At 44.6% G+C, this 19597-nt stretch overlaps 1 protein-coding gene across 2 annotated transcripts in view; it reads left to right on the forward strand.

The window, feature by feature from the left end:
• The window catches only part of ABHD2 (abhydrolase domain containing 2, acylglycerol lipase), a 114101-nt gene that overhangs the window by 23367 nt on the left and 71137 nt on the right, over nucleotides 1-19597 (forward strand). For both annotated transcript variants that reach the window (XM_061394408.1, XM_061394409.1), the window contains exons 2-3: nucleotides 3515-3618; nucleotides 8601-8800. In XM_061394408.1, the coding sequence (XP_061250392.1) occupies nucleotides 8607-8800 (194 nt within the window). In that variant the 5' untranslated portion in view covers nucleotides 3515-3618; nucleotides 8601-8606. The remainder of the gene's footprint in view (nucleotides 1-3514; nucleotides 3619-8600; nucleotides 8801-19597) is intronic.

Here is a 19597-nt window from a genome sequence, read left to right on the forward strand (position 1 = left end):
AGAAAGCAGACCAGCCCCTTCAGAACAGGCCCACATTTAGTCACGTGGACTCTCCTATCTGCAACAGAGGCTGGGATCTGTAGTTGGTTTTTTCTAGCTAGCCATGTTTTCTAGGTTTCTGTTCCGAAGAAAGCAGAGACTTCTTTTGTTCTTTTTTCTTCCGGGCACTCCACAGGGCATATGGGATCTTAGTTCCCTGACCAGGGATCGAACCTGTGTCCCCTGCTTTAGAAGCATAGAGTCTTAACCACTGGACTGACAGGGAAGTCCTGGGACTTCTTACTGGGAAGCACTCAGCAGTTAACTGCATTTCTGAATCTTTCTCTGTGGACGTCTATCCAGTATTCGCTTGAAGCTATCTCAAATAGTTTGTGGAAAGAGTAAAACTGCAGGAGGTTTCCCTGGTGGTCAAATGACTAAGACTCTGTGCTCCTGATGCAGGAGGCTTGGGTTCAATCCCTGATAAGGGAACTAGATCCCACATACTACAACTAAGAGTTCACATGTCCCAACTAAGGGTTCTTTTGCCTTAACTAAAGATCCTACATTAAAAAAAAAAAAATCCCACATGCTACAACTAAAACCCAGCACAGCCAAATAAATCAATAAAAATAAAATACTAAAAAATAAGTAAGAAGTTGATAGATGACTTCTAAAATTAAAAAAAAAGAGTAAAGGTATAAATAAACATCAGTGTAAATATCAATAAATAAGATGTATTGCATCTTGTTATTTGCTACTTTGCCTTTCCATAATTCTTTTGTATTAACTTATCATTTATACATATACTGATTGGAGAAGGAAATGGCAACCCACTCCAGTATTCTTGCCTGGAGAATCCCATGGACGGAGGAGCCTGGTGGGCTACAGTTCATGGGGTCGCAAAGAGTCAGACAGGACTGAGCGACTTCACTTTCACTTTCATACATATACTGATAGTGTATATTTTGAATATTCAATCAGCATAGACTTATTCAAGGCTAGTAGGGACCTTGGTCTTCCCTGGTGGCTCAGTGGTAAAGACTCTGCCTGCCAGTGCAAGAAATGAGAGTTCAATCCCTGGATGAGGAAGATCCCCTGGAGAAGGAAATGGCAACCTACTCCAGTATTCTTGCCTGGAGAATCCCATGGACAGAGGAGCCTGGTGAGGGCTACAGTCCTTAGCATCACAAAGAACTGGACATGACTCAGCGACTAAACAACAACAACCCTTTCCCCAAGGGTTGCACATTCGGATGCCTATAGCGACCATTCAGGTACCATCAGTGATTAAGGAGGTCAGAGATCATTGCTGAGGACCATATGGGGACGGTGGCCACCTGGAGAGAGCACAATCTGTCTAGAGGGTCAGCCCTGCTCAGCTCCATTCATTGCTGCCATGTGAGAATGCTGGATCAGTTTCCCAAACCTTCGGATTTTTTTTTTCTTCTCAAGAGAAACCAGAGATTCCGATTTTTATCTGCAATCTCCTGGTGTTTATAACTTGGCAGCTAATAAATACAATTAAAAAAAATGCCAACCAAATGCAATGCCATCCCATGGGTTGCCAGTTTAAGATCTCTGATCTGGCACATCCCTTGTTTTTTAGTGGACAGCCAAGCCCTGGAAAGGTCAGGTGGCTTGTGATGTGGCTGGAGACATGCTCCTTAGTACCCTGCCCCTACCCCCCAACAAAGCCTGGTCCTCTGTGTCTAATTTGTCTCAGAATAGGAAAAAATAATAAAAAATTTGAATTTGAGCAAGGCTACTCTGAAGGTTAATTGAATCTCCCCTCCAACTGGCTTTCATTTTCTTTTTAAATCATTTGGGTGTGATGGAATCAGAAAAAAACTGGGCTTGAATCCCAGCTCTACTATGTTACAGCTTCATGATTTTTGCAGGCTCTTGGTGTCTCATTTGTGTTTTCCTCTACCATCCACTTTCTTTCTTGTTTCTCTTTTTCTTACTTTTCCTCTTTTCAAGTAGCACAGCGTGGTGGTTAAAAGCACGTTCTTTGGAGCCTGATATGTATCTTGGTTTCTCTACCTACTACCTGTGTGACCTTGGGCAAGTCACTCAAGTTTTCTATGGCTCAGTTTCCTCATCTGTTGTCGTTGTTCAGTCACTCAGTCGTGTCTGACTCTTTGCAACCTCATGGACTGTAGCATGCCAGGCTTCCCTGTCTTTTACTATCTCCCAGAGTTGGCTCGAACTCCTGTCCATTGTGGAGAAGGCAATGGCACCCCACTCCAGTACTCTTGCCTGGAAAACCCCATGGACGAAGGAGCCTGGTAGGCTGCAGTCCACGGGGTCGCTAAGAGTCGGACACGACTGAGCGACTTCACTTTCACTTTTCACTTTCATGCATTGGAGAAGGAAATGGCAACCCACTCCAGTGCTCTTGCCTGGAGAATCCCAGGGACGGGGGAGCTTGGTGGGCTGTCATCTCTGGGGTCGCACAGAGTTGGACATGACTGAAGTGACTTAGCAGCAGCAGCAGCATGTCCACTGAGTTGATGATGCCATCCAACCATCTCCTCTGTTGCCCGCTTCTCCTGCCTTCAATCTTTCCCAGCATCAGGGTCTTTTCCAGTGAGTCAGCTCTTCCCATCAGGTGGCCAAAGTGTTGGAGCTTCAGCTTCAGCATCAGTCCTTCCAATGAATATTCAGGGTTGATTTCCTTTAGGTTTGACTGGTTTGATCTCCTTGCAGTCCAAGGGACTCTGAAGAGTCTTCTCATCTGTAAAATGGAATAATAATAGTACCTACCTCAGAGGTACTCTTAAAAGCATTAGGACGCATTTTACATGAAATATAAGGGGAGCTCGGCACCTAGATGGTGCTCTGTAAACACTGCTGTCTCTCCCTCTCCCTGTTTCTCTTTTTGTTTGCTGCTTTGGAAGCCATGGGTCTTTAACCCAGAGGGCCCGGCTCTGGTTCCCCATCTCACGGTGAGCGTTTCAGCCCTGGGTGGCCCAGCACAGCCAGCCTCCAGCCCGCAGTGTGGCCCAGATCTGGCAGGTGTTATGGCTCCCCACTCGTTACTTTCAGTTCTGTTCCATTTCTGGAACTGCGTTTTTGAGCCCATCTGTGCCCTTTTACTTTTCTCAGCTCCTATTTTTTCTGTCGTTTCCGTATATTTGGAAGAGATGAAACAAGTCAGCTGCCTGCTATCTTGACCTAAACCCAGCTAAATTATTTCATCAGTCACACAGAGATGATCCTTGTCATCGTCGGGTATCTCTGAAAATGATGTTATGAGATAAAGGACAAAAGCAGCTTGAGTTTACATTAGCCAGAGTTGTGAACGCAGCAGATAACTTGTCCTGGAAACCACAGAGCCCGCCAGTCTGGATTCACCAAGATCTCCCCCAGCAGGTCTGGCCAAGAGTGTGTCACATATGTTAATTAAAGAAATAGTTTTTGGGTTTTTTTTCCTAACGATTTTAAATGCAGAAAAACTTAGACTATGCTTATATTTCAATTAAATTGCTTCTTTCTCAACCTGTAAAATGCCACTATCCAATCTTTTCAGCTTTTAGGTTAAATCGAATAAGAGATCTGACCTGACCGGCCCAGCTGTTCAACTCTTCTTCAAGATCAGTTTGTATTCGCAGCAGAGAGGAACTGGTGACGTAGGTATGTATTGGCGAAACTCTTATTTTTGCCTCTTCTCCCTACCTTCCCAACATTCGTAAGTGGTGAGTGAAAGTGGGGGTGGAGGGACTTATTTTATGTTTTTAATTCAATGTGTCTACTCTAGATCAGCCAGAAAACTGGTCAAGCGACCCAGTGCCACCTTCTCCTCTCTTTGCGATTAAGAGGACAAGGAGGATGTCTATTTCAGTTTCATATCACCAGCATCGTGCCAGAAAAACTGGAAATCCTCCTAGATTTTGGTTTCGGCCAAAATCTACTACTTAAAAGTCTTAAGTCACTACACTTAAAAGTCTCTATGAAAATTAAGACAACACTATTTCAATCAACTATACTTCAGTAAATAGCAAGCCATGTCATCTTGGATATTTGTTTCGAGTTGGTTTGACTGGCAGGTGGCAGGGTTTTGGAGATGTGAGGGACAAGGACACAGGTGGGCCCACCAGAGCAACTCTGAGTGTGGTGCTGTGCGCTTGTTTAGGTCACAGGCCCCCTGGAGAATCTGATCTTATCTGCAAGCCCTCTTCCCAGAAAACTGTACCAACACGCACACTTTCACACATAATTCCAGGAAGTTCCCAGAAACCCATAGGGGACCTACAGACCCCAAGTTAAAAGAATCCTTGTTTTAAAGGTTTGGGGAACAGCTTTTGAGAGACATGACCCCAGAAGTTAAGTTTTAAGGAAACCGTCAGCTCATAAAAGGTCAAAGGTTGATGCAGCTAAAAAGTATATTCTGAGGTCTAGCCTTGATTCTAAACCAGATAAATTTTAAAAAAGTATTTTCTTGCCCTGATGGTGAGTTAAGGAACTGGGTTCTTTTTTCTTCAGTTGGACTATAGTTGATTTACAGCGTCGTGTTAGTTTCCCGTGTACAGCAAAGTCATTCTGTTATACGTATACATACATTCTTTTTTAGATTCTTTTCTCATATAGGTTGTCACAGAATGTTGAGTCGTGTTCCCTGTGCTATACAGTATGTCCTTGTTGGTTATCTTATATATAGTGTGTGTGTGTGTGTGTTTATCCCAAGTTCCTCATTTATCCCTCCCCCACTCACATTTCCCGTTTGGTAACCATCAGTTTGTTTTCAATATCTTTAAGTCTGCTTCTGTTTTGTAAATAAGTTTATCTGTTTCTTTTTTAAAATTAGATCCCACATATGAGTGATATCATATTTGTGGGATCTTTTGATTGCCTTTCCTCACTCAGTTGGAGCCCCTGCCAGAGATGGTCTGCCCTGTATTTGCCACAGATGCCTCGATTTTAGCAAAGGACTTCCAAGATGTCTCTGGCCTGACCGTCGGTCTCAGATGAGTTCGTTTGGTTCTGCCCCAAACACATTTTTGAGAGATCGTTTCGTCCTGCCTCTTTTCTCTGTACCGCTGGCCACTGGGGTTGTCCTGCTGTTTTCAGCAGAGACTACTTAAAACCATTCCAGGGGAAGCTGTTGCCATAGCGACCTTGGCTGCCAGGACTTACCATTTTCTTCTTTTTGTTAGCTGTGGTTTCCCTGATTTTGAAGGTAACAGCTGATGTTCTGATTTCCTGCAGTGCAGCGAGGAAAAGACTGGATTTTTGTTATTGTTGTTGATGTCTGTTTTTTTTAAAGTTTAGAGGGATGTATGTGAGTGTGTGTGTGTGTTTTGTGTACAAGATAAAGCTACCTGAAAAGATGAAAAACTAGATATGCGTGTATATTTTCCATACTCCAGTTTTAAATTTTGGTCTAGCAGTTGAATGGTAGTCCACTTTTAGCCCAATTTTGGAGACTAATGACTGTAAGCAGTTGCCTTCAGTGGGGGGAAAAAGTGACCAAGTTCCATTTCACATTGCCCGTGACTCCCAGGTGTAAAGACCTCTGCGAGCTGGGCTTAGTCTGAACTTGACTCCAGCGCCAGGACTGCCTCCAAGGGAGCAGGTGGCTGAATCAGGCTCTTCCTGCTCTGGAAACAAAGGTGGGGCCCACAGGCATGACAGCCACACCTGGTGGCCACAGCAGTCCCATCTCACATCTGTCCAAGGCTGTAAACACGACACCTGATGCCCGGCCAGGGTACCAGGTGCAGGTGAAGTCAGGAAGTCAAGGCTGCCTGGTAACAGAAATCAAAGCTAGTCTCCTGGTCCCCATGTGCCTTTCCAGCTGGACTTCTTTCTCCTGCTCTCATGAGGTTTTATTTATTTCTTTTTTACACTTTTGGTCCTGCCACACTGCATGTGGGATCTTAGTTCCTAGATCAGGGAGGTTGGACCTGCACTGCCTATGTGCAGATCAGATCAGATCAGATCAGTCGCTCAGTCGTGTCCGACTCTTTGCAACCCCATGAATCGCAGCACGCCAGGCCTCCCTGTCCATCACCAACTCCCGGAGTTCACTCAGACTCACGTCCATCGAGTCAGTGATGCCATCCAGCCATCTCATCCTCTGTCGTCCCCTTCTCCTCCTGCCCCCAATCCCTCCCAGCATCAGGGTCTTTTCCAATGAGTCAACTCTTTGCATGAGGTGGCCAAAGTACTGGAGTTTCAGCTTTAGCATCATTCCTTCCAAAGAAATCCCAGGGCTGATCTCCTTTAGGATGGACTGGTTGCATCTCCTTGCAGTCCAAGGGACTCTCAAGAGTCTTCTCCAACACCACAGTTCAAAAGCATCAATTCTTCGGCGCTCAGCCTTCTTCACAGTCCAACTCTCACATCCATACATGACCATAGGAAAAACCATAGCCTTGACTAGACGAACCTTTGTTGGCAAAGTAATGTCTCTGCTTTTGAATATGCTATCTACATTGGTCATAACTTTCCTTCCAAGGAGTAAGCGTCTTTTACTTTCATGGCTGCAGTCACCATCTGCAGTGATTTTGGAGCCCAGAAAAATAAAGTCTGACACTGTTTCCACTGTTTCCCCATCCATTTCCCATGAAGTGGTGGGACCAGATGCCATGATCTTGGTTTTCTGAATGTTGAGCTTTAAGCCAACTTTTTCACTCTCCACTTTCACTTTCATCAAGAGGCTTTTGAGTTCCTCTTCACTTTCTGCCATAAGGGTGGTGTCATCTGCATATCTGAAATTATTGATATTTCTCCCGGCAATCTTGATTCCAGCTTGTGTTTCTTCCAGTCCAGCGTTTCTCATGATGTACTCTGCATATAAATTAAATAAGCAGGGTGACAATATACAGCCTTGACGAACTCCTTTTCCTATTTGGAACCAGTCTGTTGTTCCATGTCCAGTTCTAACTGTTGCTTCCTGACCTGCATACAAATTTCTCAAGAGGCAGATCAGGTGGTCTGGTATTCCCATCTCTTGAAGAATTTTCCACAGTTTATTGTGATCCACACAGCCAAAGGCTTTGGCATAGTCAATAAAGCAGAAATAGATGTCTTTCTGGAACTCTCTTGCTTTTTCCATGATCCAGCGGATGTTGGCAATTTGATCTCTGGTTCCTCTGCCTTTTCTAAAACCAGCTTGAACATCAGGAAGTTCACAGTATACATATTTGCTGAAGCCTGGCTTGGAGAATTTTGAGCGTTATTTTACTAGCATGTGAGATGAGTGCAATTGTGCAGTAGTTTGAGCATTCTTCGGCATTGCCTTTCTTTGGGATTGGAATGAAAACTGACCTTTTCCAGTCCTGTGGCCACTGCTGTTTTCCAAATTTGCTGGCATATTGAGTGCAGCACTTTCACAGCATCATCTTTCAGGATTTGGAATAGCTCAACTGGAATTCTATCACCTCCACTAGCTTTGTTCATAGTGATGCTTTCTAAAGCCCACTTGACTTCACATTCCAGGATGTCTGGCTCTAGGTCAGTGATCACACCATCGTGATTATCTGGGTCATGAAGATAATTTTTGTACAGTTCTTCTGTGTATTCTTGCCATCTCTTCTTAATATCTTCTGCTTCTGTTAGGTCCATACCATTTCTGTCCTTTATGGAGCTCATCTTTGCATGAAATGTTCCTTTGGTATCTCTGATTTTCTTGAAGAGATCCCTAGTCTTTCCCATTCTGTTGTTTTCCTCTATTTCTTTGCATTGATCGCTGAAGAAGGCTTTCTTATCTCTTCTTGCTATTCTTTGGAACTCTGCATTCAGATGTTTATATCTTTCCTTTTCTCCTTTGCTTTTCTCTTCTCTTCTTTTCACAGCTATTTGTAAGGCCTCCCCAGACAGCCATTTTGTTTTTTTGCATTTCTTTTCTATGGGAATGGTCTTGATCCCTGTCTCCTGTACAATGTCACAAACCTCATTCCATAGTCCATCAGGCACTCTATCTATCAGATCTAGGCCTATGTTGGAAGGTAGATTCTTAACCATTGGGCCACCAGGAAGTCCTCTCCTGCTCTCAGCAGGACGCTATTCTCCGCATTTTCCAGTTTGCTCATCTTAGAAATAAATGCTCATTTGTTGTTGTTCAGTTGCTAAGTTGTGCCTGACTCTTTGTGACCCCATGGACTGCAGAACCCAGGCTTCCCTATCCTTCACTATCTCCCAGAGTTTGCTCAAACTCATGTCCATTGAGTCTGTGACACCATCCAACCATTTCATCCTCTGTCACCCCCTTCTCCTCCTGCCCTCAATCTTTCCCAGCATCAGGGTCTTTTTCAATGAGTCGGCCAATGGATTGGAGCTTCAGCTTTAGCATCAGTCCTTCCAGTGAACATTCAGGATTGATTTCCTTTAGGATTGACTGGTTTGATTTCCTTATAGTCCATGGGACTCTCAAGAATCTTCTTCAGCACCACAGTTTGAAAGCCAACACCCAGCCCTGTTTATCAGTGCTCAGGATTTTTGTGACCTGGGTTGTTGCCAGTTCATTGGCGGCTGTAAGGGCACCGATAGGAATTAGTCAAGGTGGGTTCTGTGGGCTCTTCTGGATCGTCACCATTCCCACTGGCTTTGTCTCTGTGCGGTGGGCTCTTCCCTCTACACATGCTTCTAAACCCACCTGTACCCCTGCTCCCCAGATCAAGATGAATGCCATGATGGAGACCTCCGAGCTCCCGGCCGTATTTGACGGGGTGAAGCTGGCCGCGGTGGCTGCCGTGCTGTACGTGATCGTCCGGTGTTTGAACCTGAAGAGCCCCACAGCTCCGCCCGACCTCTACTTCCAGGACTCGGGGCTCTCACGCTTCCTACTCAAGTCTTGTCCTCTCCTGACCAAAGAGTGAGTAGACGTCAAACCCACCTGTACACCTGATTGCTGATCTGTCTGTCATTACACTGTTCAAAGAAGAACCTTTTTACCATGGGTCCTCAAGGCATCTATGTAAAATAGTGTCACTGATGTTAAAATAGCCACCATCTCTGTAGGAGTCTGGCACTTGAATCCTGGCGGGTAGGGGACGGACTCAGATCTTTGTTGCCCAAAGTCATCCCTTCTTCCACAGTGTGGTGTCATCAACCATGTCAAGGACTTTGCAGAAAACTGTTGTTGTTTTTAGGTAGATGCAGAAAACTTGGACAGTATTTTGCATGTGTGCGGACTCAGTTGTTTCCAATTCTGTGTAACCCCGTTGGCTGTAGCCCACTAGGGTCCTCAGTGGGATTTTCCAGGCAAGAATGCTGCAGTGTGCTGCCTCTTCCTTCCTCAGGGGATCTTCCCAACCCAGAGATCGAACCCGGGTCTCCTGCATTACAGGCAGATTCTTTACCACCTGAGGCCAGTTCTAAGATGGAAGTTTTCCTGACCCCAAATAATTAATGAGCAAAAAAAAGCATAGGTTTCTTGGGTACCTGGAAAAATATACATTAGCTAAGAGAATCCACTCTAAGAGAAGGTTTTCATTCTAGTTCAGTTCAGTTCAGTCACTCAGTCGTGTACGACTCTTTGAGACCCCATGAATTGCAGCCCTCCAGGCCTCCCTGTCCATCACCAACTCCCAGAGTCCACCCAAACCCATGTCCATTGAGTCAGTGATGTCATCCAACCATCTCATCCTCTGTCATCCCCTTCTCCTCCTGCTCTCAATCTTTCCCAACATCAGGGTCTTTTCAAATGAGTCAGCTCTTCGCATCAGGTGGCCAAAGTATTGGAGTTTCAGCTTTAGCGTCAGTCCTTCCAATGAACACCCAGGACTGATCTCCTTTAGGATGGACTGGTTGGATCTCCTTGCAATCCAAGGGACTCTCAAGAGTCTTCTCCAACACCACAGATCAAAAGCATCAATTCTTCAGCACTCAGCTTTCTTTATAGTCCAACTCTCACATCCATACATGACCACTGGAAAAACCTTAGCCTTGACTGGATGGACCTTTATTGACAAAGTAATGTCTGTGCTTTTTATTATGCTGTCTAGGTTGGTCATAACTTTCCTTCCAAGGAGTAAGCGTCTTTTCATTCCAGGTGAACCAGATTTCCCTGCAGAAGCCCCAGCTCTGTGTTCTGGAGGTGACAGGGGTGAGCACAGCTTCTGACAGAAGTAAAACAGTAGTTGTGAAAGAGACAGAATCTGTGTTCCACACCACACATGCTGTTTCCAGGAGACGTATTTGACAGGATCTTCATTGAGGCATGTGGAATCTAGTTCCCTGACCAGGAATCAAACCTGGGCCCTCTGTATTGGGAGCACGGAGTCTTAGCCACTGGACCACCAGGGAAGTCCCTGAATGATTCTCTTCGAAGAACAGATGGGCAGCAGAGACACCTGAGAGTCTGGGCTCTTGCTTTGTCCTCTTTGGTTGTCTAGTTCATCTCCACAGCCACGGGTAAAGAGCTGTGGGCTATGGGTATTTTGGGTGTCTGTGTACAGTTGGCTTGTTAGTTATAATGTCGTGACCCTAAAAAGTTGTAATCAAGCTGAAAGAGACTTATAGCTCAGTTATATTGCCTAATACCTGTGAACTGCCATATACAATATAAATTGCGGTGAACTTGGACCCACCCCTGCTGAGGGGATTCTACGTCATAGTGGCCTCCACAGCTATGATCAAGGGCATGGTGTTTTAGTAAGCAGTGTTTGCCGTGGAAACTCTGCTCTCTGAGGAGTGTGCACAGCGTTGGTGTGTTTTCAAAATCATCTGGCATTTTTCTTCCATGTTTAATTTAGATAATTCACTCATCTGAACTGGCAAGGAACATTTGCATCCCCTACTTTCAGATGGGGTGGGATGCAGCTGGATCCAGTTCCTGGGTCTCTGTTTGTAGAGAGCTTTTGAAAAACCAAGGTTTTAAAAGCCCTACGAGATTATAGGCAGATGAGTACAAAGTTCCAGCCAGCATAAGTTCCTGAGTAATTAGAGAAAGCCCTGGGAAAGCTTCTCCCCTCTAGGCTGTTTGGAAAACATCATGTAAGGTTTCAGTTAGTCAGTCGCTCAGTCTTGTCTGACGCTTTTGCAACCCCATGGACTCTAGCCCACCAGGCTCCTCTGTCCATGAGGCAAGAACACTGGAGTGGGTAGCCATTTTCTACTCCAGGGGATCTTCTCAAGCCAGGGATCAAACCCGAGTCTCTTGAGTCTCCTAGGTTTGATTTCACACTAATTGTTCAAAGCATTTTTTTTTTTTTTAAACTGATTTTTGGCAGGGTTTTTCCTAACCTGGTTTCTCAGTTTCCTTTGAAAAACAGCCTGGAGACATACATCCAACAATTTCTCTTTGCTTTTTCTTCTTCCTGTACACTTTCTCGATGAACCTATGTAACTTCAAGGTTGGATTTGTTTTCCTCGCATTTTAAGGATGGGGAGATGAGGAGTAGTAGAGGGGGAGCCTGGACCCAAGTCTGTGACCCCACAGCTGGCTCCTTTCTTGTCCACAGGGAGGGAGAACAGTGACCTTTCTCAGGGTGCAGGCGAGGGACGGGAGGCAGAGAGCAGTAAGGGGCCAGTCCGAGACAAAAGTCTTTAGCTGGGCTAGCCCTGGAGTGGCCTTCTGATTCCTGCATGACACTCTCGCTATTTTAATCACTGTCGGAAGCCTGTGGCCTTGATGTTTTTTCTCTGTGTGGCCTTTCTGGCAACAGCCTTCCGTGTGTTTGAAGCCAAGCTCAGGAAGCTTATCTGTTAGGGGTAAAAGTGCTTCTCCCGGGACTTTGAAGATTTTTTTTTCCTACAGGAAGCCTGTCTACGGCCTTTACAAACAACTGTCTCGGCTAAAAATTTCACTTAACTGATTTAAAACAAGCTGATGGGGTTATTCAGTAACCCTGACGGAAAGCAGCCAGTTAATTATGACTTACGGGCAAAATCACGGACATAGCCTTTTGATGTTCTGGTGTAGGAAAAAAAAAAAAGTCGGTGAAAGGTGAACAGTGAAAACATGTTAGGAGAACAGGGATTTTTTTCCCCCTCTTTTCAGCATTAAAGTCAGTTTTTAAGTCTGTCTTGAGATCACCTAGCCAAAGATACATCAGAAATGAATTTTTCAATGTCTCGAGAGAAACTTTTCTAAGGTCAGGTGATACGTCTCTTGTTCACTTAGCAACAGGTCAATATTTACCTAGTGATTCAATTTTTTTTCTCAAAACATGTTCGATTTCAGTGAAACAGGCAGACTAAAAAGCTCAAATCAGGATTATGAGAAAATTTAGATGGTGATACAGATCTCCATTTTTTCCTCAAATAAAAAATTTAATGCATGTTCATTTTTTTTTTTAAACGGAGAATAAGGTGAAACACAGAAATCATCTGTGAGTCTCCTCCTTGGGGATACACATCACTATGTTGGTCATCACTCCTGCAGGGTTTTTGCTGCTGCAGATCATTTCCTCCAACAAAATCAGGGGCATATGTAGCATTTGGTACCCTGCTTTAACACTTAGCATACCATGGGGACTTCCCTGGCAGTCCACTGGTTAAGAATCTACCCTTCTAACACAGGAGCTGAGGGTTCGATCCCCGGCAGGAGAACTTAGATTCCATAGGCCGCATGGTGTGGCCAAAAAATTTAAAAACAAACAAAAAACAAAACAGTATGCCATGGACATTCATCCACACTGCTACATATCTTCTAACATTTGATTTTTAGCAGCTTCAGAATTCTGTCAACTATTCAAATTTCCTAATGGCTGTTGGCAGCAGTGGTGCAGAGAAAAAGCCTTGATCTGAAATGTGGATTAGGATGCAAACTGAGGTCTTCTTCTAAACAAGGTGGACCCCTGGACCACGTGACAGGCCCTCTGGCCCTTGGTTTCCTCGTGTGTGAAATGAAGCAGTCTTACAAAGCTCCTTCTCATCATGAAGCTATGACCAGAAAGTACTATCCAAGAAAGCCTCAATTTTTTTTTTTTTATTTATACATGTGGCACACACTACCTAGACTTCTAAGGCCGCAGCTTTTTGTTGGGGTGAATGACTCAACGACTAGAAGTCACAGAGGGTGTGAAGAGATGAATATTATAGAGTTCTGCTTTACGTATATCTCTAGTTTTAAGCTGTGAAGAAAAGGCTGAATGTTTCTGATGGTAGTTCTTTAATTGTAATGCATGAGAAAAAACAGGGCCAATTGAGCCCATCATTCTAGCTGTGTTTCCTACCCCTTCTCCCATCCTAACTCAGATTGAAGCATCCCAGTGTGGTTTGGAAAATGAGTTGTGCTATGGACTGAATTGTGTCCCCCCGAAATTCATGTATTGAGGACCTAACTCCTTATATGATGATATTTGGAGGTGGGGTCTCTAGGAGATTATATGGTCTAGATAAGGTCATACGGGTGGGACCTTTATGATAGGATTAGTGCCCTTATAAGAAAAGGAAGAGCATCAGTGCTGTCTGTACCATATACAGACACAGCAAGAATGTGGCCTTCCACAAGCCAGGAAAGGCGCGCTCACCAGGAAGCAGATTGGCTGACACCTTGATCCTGGTCTTTCATCATCTAAAATTGTGAGAAACAATTTCTGTTAGTTAAGCCAAGAAGATAAATTAAGTAAAAATAAATGAATAAAATGAAACTGGCCGTTCTCCCGCGGTGCCCTTTCAGCACTATCATCCTCTGAGTCTAGGACCACTGCATCGTCACAAGCACTGAAAGACTTTCTTAGAAGGACCCTGGGTTGGGAGCCCTAGTGACCAGGTAAGGACCGGAACCCAAAGAGAAGGGTTTTCTTGTGTGTCTGCCCACTCCTAACCATTCTCACTCCCTTTGCTCTAGGACAAAGGGACACTGGACCCCTTGGACTTTTGTTTTTTTAAGGACTTTGTTGAGCTGTCATTTACATATAGTAAAATACACAAACCCTAAGTATACAGCTCAGGGCCTTTTGCATATATATTCACCTGTGTAACTGCTACTCCCCTGTGCTTTACAGGAATGTCCCAAGTCACCTCTTGCCTCTGACCCACTTTGTCACTATGCCACTTGAGTTGGGTTCTTTAAGCAGGCCAGCACCCAGAGTGCAACACTGTGACCCTAGCCTATCCCAGCCTCACCACCCATGGCATTTTGCATTGCCCATTAAGTGCCTGCCCCTTAGGCACTCGTCCCTGGCTCCCCCAAATCTCTTCTCTCTCTCCACCAAGAAGCCTCCTCACCCTGCAAGAAAAACTTAACTAGCATAACTTCGCTGGTGGTCCAGTGGCTAAGACTCTGAGCTCCAAATTCAGGGGGCCAAATTCCCTGTTTGGGGAACTAGATCCCACACGCTACAACTAAGAACTAGTGCAACCAAATAAATAGGTTTTTCTTTTTTGAGTATGTCATAAAAAAAGAAAAAACTTAAATAGCTTCTATTCTGAGAAACTTTGCCTGACTACCCTCAGCTCCTCTTCAGTCAGAATGAGCCCCCTCTTCCTTCTTTCTGTCCGAGTTTCCCCAGCATATAGCTTCTGTGTCCATTTAACATATTTCATCGTTTTCTGCAGGGCTTCCCTGGTGGCTCAGTGGGAAAGAATCTGCCTGCCAATGCAGGAGATGTGAGTTTGATCCCTGGGTAGGGGAAAATCCCCTGGAGAAGGGAATGGCAACCCACTCCAGTATTCTTGCCTGGAGAATCCCACAGACAGAGGAGCCTGGCAGGCTACAGTCCATGGGGTCAAAAAAGAAATGGGCAATGGGTTGGACATGACTTAGTGATAAACAACAATAGTCTTATTCTATAGAGGTTTGTACCTGTCTCTTTTCTTCACCAGTGGAGTATATGTACCCCAAATCAGGATCCATAGTCTTGACCAGACAGAACAGGATTCCAAGCCATTCTAAGTCTTAAGTGTAATGCTCTTCTGCCACTTGTTTTCCATAGACAGGTGTAGTTGAGGGATGTTCCCATTTTGGTTTGGTTTGGTTTCCCACTCCAGCTTAAGCAATCAGTGCTGCTCAGGGGCACTTCAGGGAATCAGGTGTACCTTCAGCTCTGAGCTTAGGGCTTCCCTCGTAGTTCAGTCAGTAAAGAATCTGCCTGCAGTGCAGGAGACCCAGGTTCAATCCCTGGGTTGGGAAGATCCCCAGGAGAAGGAAATGGCAACCCACTCTAGTATCCTAGCCTGGAAAATCCCCTGGACAGAGGAACCTGGTGGGCTGCAGTTCATGGGGTTGCAAAGAGTTGGGCACGACTAAGTGACTAACACTTTCTCAGCTCTGACCAAGTTTTGCTTATTAGGAAGTCACTGTGCTGTCTCTGAAAGAGGATGGATTGGTTGTTTGGTCTTGCTGCTGCTGCTAAGTCGCTTCAGTCACATCCGACTCTGTGCGACCCATAGACGGCAGCCCACCAGGCTCGGCCGTCCCTGGGATTCTCCAGGCAAGAACACTGGAGTGGGTTACCAATTTCCTTCTCCAATGCATGAAAGTGAAAAGTGAAAGTGAAATCGCTCAGTAAGTGTCCAACTCTTCGTGACCCCATGGACTGCAGCCTACCAGGCTCCTCCGTCCATAGGATTTTCCAGGCAAGAGTACTGGAGTGGGTTGCCATTGCCTTCTCCATGTTTGGTCTTAAGTCAGGGCAAACCCAGGTATATCCAGAAAGGCAGTTTGCAGCCTCCACCCTCCCCTTGTAGTTCCCATCACCAGCCCTGGTTTAGAAAGTGAAGACAGGAAGCAGGTGCCCTGTCTCTGGAAGCTGTTATTAAAATGCATACATTCCCTGTGAGAAGCCAGGCGTCTACTTTTTCACTCAGTGGGCTCGTCAGTATGGATCGTGGTAGAGCTGAAGATGAAGGCTTTTAAGAGGAATGTGATGGAGCGCTTAGCTAAAAGGCAAGCCTAAAAACAGATGACCGAGGTGTTTTTATTAGATGCAAGAGACATCTGTGAAGCCCTACACAGTCTAGTGAAGGGACACAATGAGATCAAATCATCAACCATATGCTTGTGGGTCCTTTCTTCCCCAGAGGCAAAAAAGGTAATAGCTTCCTTCTGTAACCCACTGCTGCCTGTATTAATAAGCTCTGGATTTTATTATTCTCCATGGGTTTGAGAGACATCTGAAACTTGGAGTAGAGGATCACACCCATTTCAGCACCAAGCCAAAAATAGTAGCTGACTCATCTCTGCCAATGGTGCCCTTTCTGAGCACTTCCTCTTTGAAGCTGCTTCAGACACTCATCAAACAACAGCAGAAACCCTGTGACCTTTCCATGGATCGTAGTGGGTTCGTCTTCTGTGTTTTGTTTTTTTTTTTTCTATTTATCTCCTCATTCACGAGAGTAGACTCCAAACAAGAATCCCATGGAAATGTTGTTCTCATCGTAATTAGTCCCTATCTTTAGTTTCCTGCCAGTGATCATTCATTAGCCTGGGTTAATGAACATCGAAAGATTTACTTCTGTGAGACTCTGTTGTTGGAGGTATTTTCAAAAGATCATTTATTTTAAAACCATTTCATTGTGAAAAAAAAATTTTGAGGGACTTTCCTGGCAGTCCAGTAGTTAGGACTCTCTTCTTCCTGCAGGGCATGGGTTGCATCCCTGGTCTAGGAACTGAGATCCCATATGACACGTGGTATGGCCAGAAAACAGAAACAAAAAATGTCATTGGTTTCTACACACCTGTGCTTAATTATTTCTTCTCAGACACAATATCAGTTCCCTTTCTATACAGGCATTCATACTCCCTTTCTATCAGTAATATTCACTTTTCTTTTATTTATCCCAAATAAAAGCCTTTTTCTATATATAAAAATACCATGTTGTTGCTGTTGTTTAGTCGCTAACTCATGTCCAACTCTTTTTCGACCATGTGGACTGTAGCCATCCATGGGATTCTCCAGGCAAGAATTGGAGTGGGTTCCCAACCTAGGGATTGAACCTGCATCTCCTGCATCATCAGATGGATTCTTTACCACTGAACCACGAAGGAAGCCATTCACACATGTATATATATCTGTGTGTGTGTGTGTGTGTGTGTGTGTGTATCCTAGTATACCCAGGACATATTAAAAAATTAGAAGTACTCAACAGAAAAGCACTAATTCAGATCGGTCTCATGTTGCAATATATGAAATTATTTTCCAGATCTAAAGAGCAAAGGGCTCAATATGTAAATTCCTACTCCCCTTTCCATTTCCTGCCTTGCCTCCTTTTTATTTTACTGTGTCTTCTTAGTGGCGGTGTCACAGGGGAAGCTAGGACAAGAATCTTGTTTGTGAACAATTGGTGTTTTCTCAGTCTTAAAGGAAACCATGCAAAAGCAGCCCCACGCGTTCCCTTCCGGTCACACTGCCACCCCTGGGCCCCTCCTGGGTAGAAATTCCGGAGCCAGCACGGCTTATTTATAGTGAGTTAAAGTTGAAAAGAATTTCATTATCTTGGGCTTAAATTCTTAATTCCTTCTTGTTCACAGAGACATTCCAAATCAGATTTAGATCCTTTCCTTCTTGGCTGCACACTCAAGCTTTGTCCTTTTTATAGGATAATCTCCTAATTGCCAGGAGCCTTAATTCTATTGACCTGATTTTACCCATTTAAGAACTGTGCAAATATTTCCTTAGATGCTTGTGGTAAACCATTAACAATTGATAAGTGGATCTGGAGCACTCTAATGGGTTTATTATGTACACACCAGACCTTCAGAACACATTTGTTGAGAAACTTACATTGCAAGAGAGTCCTTGAAAGATGAAAGACTCAGAAAGCATGAGACTGATGATTGGTGGTTAGCTCCCATGAGGTCACCTTTTCAGGGGCCTTCATCTTAAAATGGCTTGTGTTTTTGATGACAGTGGCCCAAACCCAAACTGTCAAGGTGAGAAAGTTGAATTGCTAAAGCTGGGTTACTGTCCTGTCACTAGGCTGACCAAACATCCCGATTTTCCTGGGGCTTAATAGGGTTCCCAGAGTATGGAACTTTCCCACTAAAACCTGGGAAAGTACCAGATAAACAGGGATGCATCGGTCACTATCTGTTTCTCACTGTCTTCTGGGATCAGATGGTGAGGTTTTCGTAAGTGGGTGCCATTAGGAGTAAGTGTTTAGTTCACCAGTGGTCAGCTGTAATTTAACCCTTGGATGTTGCCCATCTGTACTGTCTCTGCCCTAGCAGCTCAGTTATCCAAGAGACCAGGAGGAAAGTGCTGCTGCCTCTGAGGCCTCTTGTATTGACTTAAGACGAGAAAACTGTGAGACCGTGGAGAGATTCGTCCGCCTTCCTCTGGCCTTGGGACAGGTTGTAGCCTCTTGTTAGAGATTCTGCTTTCGTGGAGGAATTGCTGAAAGCTCTAAAAGGTTCAGAATCTAGAATATGTGAAACTCTCTTGATTTGGTTCAGATGGGAGGAACATCTATGTGCCATGCACTCCGTAAAGCAGAAGTTTTCAGTTTCTAAGAATGTATTACCAGCCTATTCCCCTGTTGATCATGCTTGAGTTTACCCTTCGGGCCTCTACCATGCCTTCAAAAAGGGAAAAGAAGCACGTGCTACAGCTGATTCTATCCCACGGTGTCAGAGCCAGCACATCTGGATGGGCCGGTGGGCCTCCGCTTTGTGCAGGGCTGGCTGCATTGCCAAGTCACCGTCTCTTTCAACTTTTCCCAGGGCTCCAGGGTCAATCTTTGTCCATCAGTCAGCCTTAATTTTATTTAAACTACTTTAAACCTAATTTCCTTTATAGGATTTGCCTGGGATTAGATCCACTTTTGTGGTCCTTCTCAATATGTAGTTGACTGAAAACAGGTCCAACATCTAGGAGCATGACCAGGCTTCATTTTCTAGAAACTGTAAAATTTCCAAGTGTAGCCAACTTTTGTCAGTTTTTCTTGTTCTGTTGATCCTGTAAATTTACTGCTTACGAATTTTGATCTCAAACTATTTCTTTTCTCTGCCAGCTCCCTGGCACAGCTCCCCTCACTGTGACAGTGCACTCGTTACTATGTACGCTTTATTAATAAAGTATAATTAAGACAGCAACTTGATTTTGAACGTGTGTCCTAGGGACTTCCCTGGTGGTCCAGTGGTTAAGACTTCACCTTCCAATGCAAGGGGTGCGGATTTGATCCCTGGTTGGGGAGCTAAGATGCCACATGCCTCGTGGCCCAAAAACCAAAACATAAAACAGAAGCAATATTGTAACAAATTCAATAAAGACTTTTAAAAATCTTAAAAACGTGTTCTAGAGGGTTCAAGTCAGGGATCGAACCAGGGTCGTCTCCTGAATTGCAGGCAGTTTCTTTACTATCTGAGCCACCTCCAGGGACGCCTCCTCTGGAGGGTTAATAAATATGGTTTCTAAACTCTTAACTGCCCTCATCAACATTCAGTGGTATGGAGGGTAAAAAGCTGACTACCGTTTTACTTCATCTTCGTCCAAAGCGGCAGCAAGCGAAGCAACCAATTTTGGAAGCCCAGTCCTCTTCAGCCACCTCGAGGATGCCTTCTGTGCAAATGGAGTCTGTTGGGGGGACGGGGTTTTAGGATCAGAATCTGCTAAATGGTATAATATTAATTCAAGGTAAGCATCTTCCGAGGTTTTTAAGGAAACTTATCCCTCTGTGAAATTCTGGGAAGTGAAGCTTTTACTCCTACAGAAAACTGTAGTCCTTGATTAATCGATGTTTCAAACGGTTGGATAAGATGCCAACCCTGTCACCACTCCCA

Source organism: Bos javanicus, chromosome 21 (genome assembly GCF_032452875.1).
Source record: "Bos javanicus breed banteng chromosome 21, ARS-OSU_banteng_1.0, whole genome shotgun sequence".
Taxonomy (NCBI): Eukaryota; Metazoa; Chordata; class Mammalia; order Artiodactyla; family Bovidae; genus Bos; species Bos javanicus.